This window comes from Cephus cinctus, unplaced genomic scaffold (genome assembly GCF_000341935.2).
Source record: "Cephus cinctus unplaced genomic scaffold, Ccin1 Ccin1_scaffold0921, whole genome shotgun sequence".
NCBI lineage: Eukaryota > Metazoa > Arthropoda > Insecta > Hymenoptera > Cephidae > Cephus > Cephus cinctus.
The window spans coordinates 168,498-178,673 of NW_014333493.1; the positions used below are offsets into that span (position 1 = coordinate 168,498).

Below are 10,176 nucleotides of genomic sequence, written 5' to 3' on the forward strand. Positions count from 1 at the left end.
CGCAAATTGTTGTTCTCTTGAAGGGAAACACCAGGAGAATCTTCAGACTCGAAGATAGGCATCTGTTGAGGGTCCAGAATCGTATGTCTGGCTGTTCGCATTGCTGTTGCCCGACTATTCTTATTATCATCATACCAACTTCTCAACTGCTTCGGATCTCCTCCGCTCTCTTCAAGTTTAGATAAGATTTTTTCATTATCTTTAACATCAACAAACTGCTTATGAAGTTTATTACGCGTTTCTATACTTACGTCATTGACATCTTTATCCATCACCTTCTTAGGATTATCCTTTGTAGAATCTTCCGGTTTTACGGAATCTGAATCCACGCTTGTATCTTCAGCCAGCTTTAACATCTCCAAACTATCGGTACTTTCTTTCTTTATTAGATTATTATGAAACTCTTTTGTAGTCTCTTCAGATTTATGTGTCTTTTTTGATGCAGAAGCATCCCTTTCTATAGGCCCTGGTTCGTTTGAGCCTTTATCGATTGTTTCCAATATTTCATCGTCCATTGTACCAGAAGCCGGAGTTGTTGGCGTGGAAATTTGGAGTTCGCCGTTCCCGCTATTCTGAGTTTTCGAAGAGTCACCATGGTCTTCTGCAGGACTCAATTTTGAAAATACCAAGGGTACAGAATCAAAAGAGATTAAAGTCGACGGTGTACTATCAGATATATCTGCACGTTCTTCAAGTTCTTCTTGTTTCTTCAAGTCATTTAAAAGTTTCACTTCATCCAAAGTCAAAACTCTTCCGTTTCTAACAACCGAAATACTAGTGGCTGTTTCATAAACTACGCGTTTCCCATTACTTGAATTTTCCGCCTCCTCCTTGTCTTTGATTTTACGTAAATTGACCTCCATAAGCTTATTGTTACTCGACATTTCCACACGTTTCTCTTGTTGCATATTGATTAACTTCTCATCCGGTGATGAGTTTGAATCCGACCCCGTAGAGGCTGCGGTATTATTGATTTTCAATATTCCCGTTTCCGGTGCTGTCAAAGAAGTCCCAGTTTCAGATTCCTCCAAGTTTTGAACAGAAATTCTCTCGGCTTTGATCTTTCTCGAGCTTCTCTGTCGTACGGATTCACTATTCTCACTTTGAGCCTTCTCTTCGTAGACATTCATATTTTCATTTTCCTCGTCCTGAAGTGTTCTGCGTTTACTTCCTACTCCAGGACGTCTACGTATTATTCTCCTTCCTACCGCATAGGAGTCCGTAGAAGTTTCCACAGAAGATTCCGGCGTGGTAGTTCGCCTACCCGGCCTTGGTCTTCTACGCACAAAGTATTTCACATCGTTATCGGTAAGATTATTAGAAATATTTTCAACACTCGCTACAGTGGTTTCTTCCTTAACAATCGAAGGATTTCTAAGGCCATGTCGAAAACGAGAACGAGTTTCCTCGACATTAGAAGATATAGGTGGTAAGACAGTTGATTCCTCTGAACTAGGTCCCTTTCCCGATGATCGTTCCATCTGTAAATTATCTCCCATCTCTAGAGTCGAAAGTAATGTAACTTCTTCCGCCTCTAATGAGGGTCCATTCAAGGTGGGAGTATCAGAAGAACGAGGTCTTTGATTGGTTTGAATCTTTTCTTCCGGGATGCCTGCGGGAAAATCATTTTCCTTTGGTAAAGCCCTCCTGGATTGTGGTTCGATTTTCGTGGAATCAGTAGGAAATCCTCTACGTGAATCCCTTCGGACGTTGAGACGCCTCCTGAACATCATCCTACGGAACTGACGCCTTGGACCCTCTTCGAGATTTCTTATTTTATTATTCAACGGAGCATCGATTACTGGCACATTAATGTCATTAACTGGCTTCGTTACACCGCTGTCGTTCGGATGAATGACGCTCTCATCATGCGTGAACGTCTCTGACGACAGTCTCTGTCCCGGAAAATAGTCCCTCGTCGTTCCGGACCCTTCTGATGTAAATTTAGTCGACTGATCAGTCGACGCGCGCGAACCAAAGTTCACATTGTTTTCTTCTAGGAACGTCAGAGATTCCTGCACCTCGGGATCTTCAAAATCGTGTCTATTAACACCAGCTAGGTGCCCTACCTTCGTTTCAAACGTGGTAGCCGGCATTATCGAATCCTGACGAACAAATTCGTGCTTCTTGGGAAAATATTGAGGCCGTTTACGAATTAGATTATTTCTCATAGACTCAGGACTCGAAGGACGTGTCCTCGTGGAAGTTCTAGCACTTGTCACTTCTACAGGAGCTAATGGAGTTGCACTAGTTGTTGTTGCAACAGTAGCAACTGAACTTGATATGATCTCAGCTGTAGACGGAACGATTTCTACGGGAGCTGGTACAGTTGGTACAACTGGTAATCGATCAAGAATCTCACGAGGGTGTCCAATCGTCATGGTAACTCTGAATATACTTGCTCTCTCGTGATTATTATTATCCGTGTGAAACTTACTTCCTAAATCCTGATCTCTCTGAGATTCACTTGTACTTCCATCACCTGAATGCTGTATAGTATGCTTATTGGACACTTGTGGTGCCTGTATATCGTCTTGAGAAGGCATTTTCAAAGATGGTATCGGTCTTTGAAGTCCTTCAGGAATGTTCTCACCATTGAACGCCGAGAACTTTTCATTTGATATTTCCGGCTGACTGGCGTTCAGTATCTCGAAACTTCTCGCTGGCAATCTCAAACGTGGTTGAAAATCTCCCTGAGGTTCTGGGACATGATCTGCGTTGACTCTTTGACGTTGCGAAATCACTCTCGCATTTGGGTAATCTTCTGCAATAGTTGACGTAGCGTGTTTCACGTTTCCACGATTCCTTACTAAACTTTGTCCCTGTCGATGGGGTAATTTCACCTTGGGCCGGGTCATCGGAGCGTTCAGACGAATGTCTGCGGTTCGATTTACTTGAGGTATTCTCCCCGAAATCAATGCCACATCTGTCGCTTGAACGACGACACTTTTTGTTCCTTTCTCTTGAGGAGTCTCACTTAAGTTCTGTGCCAACATGGGGAATTTCGCAGTCATTGTCGAGATTTCGTGTTGCTCTGTTCGTAGTCTTACTGGAATCTTAGGAACGATCAATGGAGAAAAAGTTCTGACTTCTGATTGTCCATGATTGTTAGGAATCGCTTGAGGCGGCCTAATATTTTGAATTTCAATGCTACTCGTTATCGGCGTCTGCGACCTTGTGATTGTGGGTGGAATATTCGTCGTGGTGGTAGTGACTGTTGCGGAATTCATGGAAATGCCAGAAGTCAATTGAGACATCGAACTGTGTAAATTATGCAGCGTGTTTAAAATCAAGGTTGAGAATATTGAAGTTTTATTTTCAGTCGGTGTTGTTTCTATGGTCACCTTCTTGTCTGGTTGAGAATTTTCGAATGTATCGAAACGACTTTGCTTTTGGAATAGAAGTGGCTTTCTAATGTCCACCGGCAGCGTTCTAAGTCGTTCTACACTTTTGACAGGGGCGTCGACATTTTTAGATTTTTCATATTTAGATTTTACAAATTCAAATGGCGGAGGCGTTATTTCTTCTTCTGGAATTTCAATATGCTCAGGTTCGTCTTGTTCGACAGGAATTCGAGTATTTTCGAAGTTACGTAAATTTTCATTCCCTTGCTTAGTCTTTCTCAAATCCACGTACTCCGGGTACATGAAATTTAATGGCGGCGCAGTTACTCCCGACGGAAATCTTCTTGGACTGAACGGTGCTATTTCCGGTATCCTGTCCGGTTTTGTCAAGGCATTTTCCGACGCTATAATCTCCCTCACAGTGTCCAAAGAAGCCACACCAAAGTCTTCGTTTTCAAAAGTGACATTTGGTTTCCGGGAGCCACCGGTCATATCTGTATTCTTAGCACTGAATCTTTGAGAAGCATCAGTAGGCTCATTTTTTGAATGGATTTCAAAACTGGCAGATACAATTGGAAAAGTTTTTTCAGTCTTATTTTTAGAGTGATCTTGTGTATTTGTTCTAGATGCCTGATTGCCATTTATATTTTGATTTGTCGACGACTTCTCAGATTTATGAACAGTTGCCGAGAAAGAATCAGGCGTCTCTTTCTGAGATTGATCCTGGAAACTTACAGAAGACTCCCGAATATTATTGACACCCGGTGTATTGAAATTTCCCTGCGAATTCGTCATGGATAATGGGAAAGCATGTAGTTCAAAATTTCCAGAGTGATTCTGAAGAGTTGCTTTCTTCCTGTTGATTTCTTCCTCACGATCCTTTGCCTCCTTTCGCTTTATTTCCTCCAAGTATTCCGGATACATGAATCCTACCGGTGGTACGTGAATGCCAACCGGCAACTTCTGCACCGGCGGACTTGTTATTTCCGCCAACAATTTCTTTTTGCCGTTTGTTATTTCCGGTCTAGTAACACTGGCTGATATAGGAGGAAGTTTCGGTGGCGGTGCCAATGGTGTTAATGGTTCCAGTGGTCGCAACAGTGCCAAGGGTGTTAACGGTGGTCGTGATATCAATGGTGCAGCCACTTCCGCCTTTGAAACCTTCACTGTTTTACGTGAATCAATATATTCCGGATATACAAATGGTACTGGAACTACTATGCCAGGTGGAAGCTGATACTTTTCTCTGTAGGTAGTAGACGACGTCACCAGATTTTCTTTTCCATGATTTTCATTTAATGCCCTAGCATCCCTACGTGAAGACAGGCCGCAGCATCTAACGTATCCATCCACTTGGCACGACGGAAACGAACCAAGATCTTTGTCTTCTGGCACGGAACCAAATATCTTTGGACACTCTTGAAGTAGTATGCAAGGACACACGGCATCCGGAAATTTCAATCCCTGATTCTTTTGTGGAGGGGACGGTGCGGACCAGAACACCGCCTGGCTAAGGCCGATAAATTGAATGAACCTGTGCAAAAAAAATATAACAATATTAAAGCCATGAAATTAAAAAAACAATGTATGAAAATCCAGTTAAATCGAGGCACATACACAGCACGGTTTATATTTCCTTCTTTCATATCGACTAATGGAAATCACAAAAAAAAACAATCGTTTCGTATATCCTGCAATCCAATATTCTACCTATGCAAAGTCTGTATAAATGAAAAAGAATATCTGCAACAGCCGAGCTTAAGTTTAACGACAGTATATAAATTCATATTTCTATAAGCTTCCTCGTGTCCGGACAAATATTGTAATATATTAAGCAGACTAGAAGTATTATGTTTCATAAATATTGTTATTAATTATTACTATCGAAATAATTTCTCGCTACGTACCGTAGAGTTTTGTGCAACGTCAAAGACCCCATTCTTGGGTCGAGCTAACGTCGCGACGCAACGAAGTGAATAGAACACACAAATTTTTCCAATAACTCGCGTGCGTTCCGTTACATTCCATTTATGTTATACCGCCCCACCCTCTGTCCTCAAATTTGGTAGTCACACCCCACCTGCTTTTCTCTCATCCCTTGGAAATCTCATAAGCCGCAGGCCATACAGAGAAAGCGAGGGCGCCTTATGCGAAGCCCTGCGTCGTTTTGCAGAAAAGTGAATTTCACCTCAGACTCACGTGGCTCTTTGTAGTTCAAATATTTTGAAGTTTATCGACCGAAAAGTTTCACATTTCCCGAGCAAAGTAAAGTTTCTCAGAAAAAAGTTTGATAACGTACATTATCGATCATAGTCACGTGAATACGAAGAAAAAAGCAATGGTAATAACAAATAGCTGTTATAAGTTGAAAAAACATGTTGCTACTAACATTTTTTCTCTCTTTAAACTTTTACTGTAAGAAAAATATTTTACTGTGCTTTACACAGCAAACATGAGACCCCTTCTCTACTTTTTATTAAAGAACGTCAGATGCCATGCATAATAATTTATTTCACAATGCCGCCCATCTCTCCACTGCTTAATTTGTTTTCGTATATTGGATTATACATATTTCATATTTCACTTTTCTGAATTTTTTTTTGCAGCTATGAAAAAGGGCAAGTTTGTCCTTGCGAATCGCTGGTAGTAATCTATCATTCGCAACAACTTAGACTTATGTTACTACCCCTTGAAGATACCAACTTAGTTCTCCAAGCAGTTAAGGAAGTATTTGTTGAGAAAATTTTCTTTCCACGTCTTTTCGGAACGGCTCAGCGTACTGAAATATCTGGACTTTGTCGAAGTTAGTAAATATAGAGTGTATGTATAAGTATTGATTTTTAAAATTGGCTGAAGGCTTCATATAATTAATGCCATATAACAAGAAGAAGCATAACTTTAATAACGAATCATTGAAAGTTTTGATAAATTCTTTAGTCATACTTGTCTATACACTTAGGACCGTTAACTATGTCACGTTTCTATTACTTTCGAATACTTTTCACTGTAATGCAGCACGCAGTACAACAAATGTAATGACTAATCATTCTACGATTCTGAAGCAACGACAGAGCATCGCGTATGCACACAAAACTAAGAATGTTAATAGTAATACATCGTTGAAATGTTTCCATCACATATGAAACGTGAATGTCTAATTAGGTATCTGTGACGAGAATAAGTCGTTAGGAAGCAATTATGAGAAATATGGAAGAGTTTAATAGAACAGTAGAGATTTGATTGCAGATACTAAAATGGAATCAGAGAGCCATAGCGAACCTTGTAGATGTCACGTTAAAACGTAAATTAACAAGTAGCTGATTGCTGCTCATTGAGAAAACTAATTATTGCAGACTATATTCTACAGTACAAAAAGATATCAGAACATTTAAGCTTTAAATTATGTCTCTCACTGTACATCATATTTATGCATGTTGCTAACAAATATTTTGATAATATCTCTCTATAAATTAACAGTAAAATTAATTCTTCCTCTATCTTTTCAGTTCATTTAAATTTTCTTTCTTCTGTGTTTGTGTACGGCAGTGCTATTTTAATATTCAGGTACCAGAAGTCCTGGCAGTTCTCTAACGAAGATAAATTAATGGTGATGAAATTTTATGCGCTAAATGTGTAGACAAGGTTCGCTTGAAGTTTTATAATGAAATGAAGTGAAAAAAATGTGTATACCTATCTACGTATTAAGTTCTCTTAATGCGCAGAAACTTGAGTTGCGAATATGGTGAACAGGAGAAGCAACGTGCTTCCTACACGTGGACTGATCTACCTGGGTGAGAGCTTGCGCATTGACCGACCTCCCATTTTTAAGGGATGTCTCAGAGCTACACAGGTTCAAGGGACGAAGTCCGCTACGACGTTTCGCGCCGTCGACATTGAACAGGTCATGAGTTCGTATTAGAGTTTTCAATTGCATCGTGTAACTGCAGCCTGTTGACACAAAAGAAAAAGGTGATTTTACTTACTGCGAAGATTGCATAAATAGTTCGTTATACTTCGAGTAGTCCATTACAAACGTTAACGAATTCATGAATAATCATTTATTCAGAGCTCTACACGTTGAACTCTAATGTATTCAGGATGTACCGGATTTTCGGTGCTAAGAATGACGCTAAAAGTGTTTGTTTTTTTGTGTAAGACGTCGTAGATATTAAATCAATTAACGGATAGTGACTTCGCTTTGGGCTAGAAAAGAAAAATTAGATTGTATTAAATATAAATAAATATCTATTACAGGTGAGATAGATATATGTTAAAGAATTTACCCGGATGCTGATAATTGAGAAAAATCCCTCATTTGAAATGTCGACTCTAATAATGTGTTTGTCAGACGTGTAGTTCTCTGCCGTATCACTTAATCGAATGGGAATACCGAGAATTTCAAAAGGTAAAAGGATTCAAAATGACGAGAGACTGTAGAAATACCAGTGCATTCATTAAAAATATTGAATTCTTAATTCTGTGCGCTTGATAATTTTTCTTCGAAATTTTTTGCTAAGAATAATTAGATTTCTTTTTATATCATTGTAGTTTGTGCAGAGAGCATATAATGGGATAATGTAGAAAGTGTAAGCATCTTAAAAAGATCTTTTATAGCTAGAGGTATTATAAAGTAAATCTTAAAAGAAATATGCAAATTTGTTTCCTATAGTTATAATGTAACAAGTAGTATAAAAAAAAAATACGAATAATAATACATGATACCCATTAGGAGGTAGATAACGATCCCCTGTTTATATGGTAAATTGTAATTAGACGGAGCAAAATTGAAAAGTTTCATGTTATAACATTGAGGGGAGTACAATGGCCTAACGACTCCATTGTAACTTCAATAATGAATATTTTTTCTTGAACAACGAGACCTGTAAACTTAACAATTTGTATGCAAATCGTCTTTACACGTCAACGCACTGTTTAAATCGAAATTCATTAATTAATTTTCAAAATTAAATATAATCATTGTTTGAAGAAGTTTCGACTTCTTTTAATCAAATTTACCCAAACAGAATTAGATTTCCCTCACAAAGTTTTCTCAATAATTTCAGGTCATGTTAACAGGATTGATCGATGGGTGCGTAACAGGAGAGCATTTAAATATATTCCTAAAAAAAAACACTTTATCATCATACATACGTAATTGATTCGTCTCAAATTTCCTAGAGCGTTCTCCTGCTGCGATAGTAACTACTCCACAGAGAGATACGAGCCATTTGGAGATGACGAGGAGGCTATTAGAAAGGAACTCCTTCACATAGAATGGGCCGTGCACAGAATAGCCACCCCAGCCATTTTGACTTTTGGACTCCTGGGAAATATTTTGACTTTGGCTGCTTTATCAGGACCGTCATTCCGCGGAGTGACGTATTTATATCTGACGGGCTTGGCTGTAGCTGATATAGGTGTCCTAATCTCCTGGATACCAGTCGGTTCGCATATCTCTATAAATAATACATTCATGAACCAACGTTATCATGTATTTAATTTCAACCCCTCAGACATTCTACTGTATCGATTTATCATCCAATTATACAGTGACGCTATAAGGGATCACCCCTTCATAAAATACTTCTCAACTTCTTTCCAGCCATCAGACTAGGATATGGGATGAATAAATTCTATCTAGCCGCACTTTATCACGCTCACATAGAGCTCGTTCTTCTGCATACTTTCATGGCTGCCAGCATTTTCATAATGGCTTCACTTACCGTGGACCGATACGTCTCAGTCTTCTTTCCAGCACGTTTGAGATCTGGAAATATACGGCGCAATGCTAATTCACTGATCATTGCATCTTTCATGCTTGGTTTCATGGTACAGTTATAATCTTCAATTTTTACTTGAAATACTATAAGATGATCTGAGAACATATAAGATTTCATTGCGTAGATCAGTATACCGCTTGGAGGTATGAGACTCGTATACGAGCAGCAGGATGGTCCTGATTTAGTATTTATATTACAAGAGAATACCTCTATCACTCGCAATGAATTATGGACAGCTTATCTATGGGGATTAGAGAGTCTTGTACGGATTGGACCATCTCTAGTCTTTGTCTTTCTTAATACATTGGTCATCAAAAGATTTCTTCAACTCACTGCCAAACGACGTAGGTTCCATGCAGTGTCTGATAAATATAGAGCGACACACGTTGCGGAAACATCATCCCTGATGCGGAATCGTGGATACAGGTGACTTTATAATGATGATGATTTTTAGATTTTTAAGGTGACAATAAACCTGTAGTTCGTTTTACAGGGAGGAGCAGCAGTTGGTCATTCTATTATCTGCCATAGTTATTTTCTTCTTTTTAACCACTACTCCGGCTATATGTGTCACTTTGATATATCCAATAAAATTAGAAAAGGATTTGAATTACCAACGGATGCGGGCTATCGTTAATTTGGTGGAAATCAGTAACTTTGCACTAAAATTCCTTCTTTATTTTGCGTGCAGTACTGATTTTCGTAGTGCTGCACTTCGTACTTTCCAGGTAAGAGGATACTACTCGTGAGAACTTTGATCGTTCGTTGGAAAATTGTAAACTGCATTTTTCTTACAGGGACGATGCAAGGAGGAAGTACGGGATATGTCTCAGGAACCTCCTGTGGGTGAAATTGAGGACTTTAGTCGACATGGAACAACCTTTCGAATGTCTCCTGAACATACCAAACTGAATTCTCCAGGATCACCGTCGAAGTTGAATGAGGAGAAGGAATTACAGTAATCCTAAGTTGGATATTGCAGTGAAAATTGTGTATACTTATGTTTATGGAAATATGTATATTATTCTAACATTATATAGATCTAAGAAAAA

At 39.0% G+C, this 10,176-nt stretch overlaps 2 protein-coding genes across 5 annotated transcripts; one reads left to right on the forward strand and one right to left on the reverse strand.

Annotated features, from left to right (window-relative positions):
* Positions 1–7: 7 nt before the first annotated feature.
* Positions 8–7,238, reverse strand: LOC107271139. The gene is made up of 3 exons (XM_025088399.1): positions 7,132–7,238; positions 252–4,878; positions 8–169 (listed from the first exon to the last, which is right to left on the reverse strand). The coding sequence occupies exons 1-3, from the start codon at positions 7,164–7,166 to the stop codon at positions 143–145; spliced, it is 4,689 nt and encodes a 1,562-aa protein (XP_024944167.1). The 5' UTR covers positions 7,167–7,238; the 3' UTR covers positions 8–142.
* LOC107271144 (probable G-protein coupled receptor B0563.6) lies at positions 7,180–10,147 on the forward strand. 4 transcript variants are annotated; one of them, XM_025088400.1, is made up of 8 exons: positions 7,212–7,313; positions 7,599–7,749; positions 8,408–8,433; positions 8,523–8,788; positions 8,947–9,173; positions 9,249–9,550; positions 9,606–9,852; positions 9,922–10,147. In XM_025088400.1, exons 3-8 carry the CDS (start codon positions 8,411–8,413, stop codon positions 10,084–10,086), a joined length of 1,230 nt encoding a protein of 409 aa, XP_024944168.1. In that variant the 5' UTR covers positions 7,212–7,313; positions 7,599–7,749; positions 8,408–8,410; the 3' UTR covers positions 10,087–10,147. The 4 variants fall into 4 exon arrangements, with proteins under 4 accessions (XP_015602269.1, XP_015602277.1, XP_024944168.1 ...); XM_015746783.2 differs by lacking the exon at positions 7,599–7,749 and having other exon boundaries at positions 7,180–7,313; XM_015746791.2 differs by lacking the exon at positions 7,599–7,749 and having other exon boundaries at positions 7,180–7,313; positions 9,618–9,852.
* Positions 10,148–10,176: the final 29 nt, after the last annotated feature.

What these genes read in the sequence shown, in the direction of transcription:
- LOC107271144 (XM_015746783.2), top strand. Translation starts at nt 8,411, where the DNA reads ATGTTAACAGGATTGATCGATGG. An exon ending in TTAACAGGATTGATCGATGG is followed by an intron (nt 8,434 to 8,522) that starts GTGCGTAACAGG and finishes CAAATTTCCTAG; the next exon opens with AGCGTTCTCCTGCTGCGATA. An exon ending in CTGCACTTCGTACTTTCCAG is followed by an intron (nt 9,853 to 9,921) that starts GTAAGAGGATAC and finishes TTTTTCTTACAG; the next exon opens with GGACGATGCAAGGAGGAAGT.
- LOC107271139 (XM_025088399.1), bottom strand. Translation starts at nt 7,166, where the DNA reads ATGGGAGGTCGGTCAATGCGCAAGCTCTCACCCAG. An exon ending in ATGCGCAAGCTCTCACCCAG is followed by an intron (nt 4,879 to 7,131) that starts GTAGATCAGTCC and finishes TTTTTTGCACAG; the next exon opens with GTTCATTCAATTTATCGGCC. An exon ending in TGGATAAAGATGTCAATGAC is followed by an intron (nt 170 to 251) that starts GTAAGTATAGAA and finishes CTAAACTTGAAG; the next exon opens with AGAGCGGAGGAGATCCGAAG.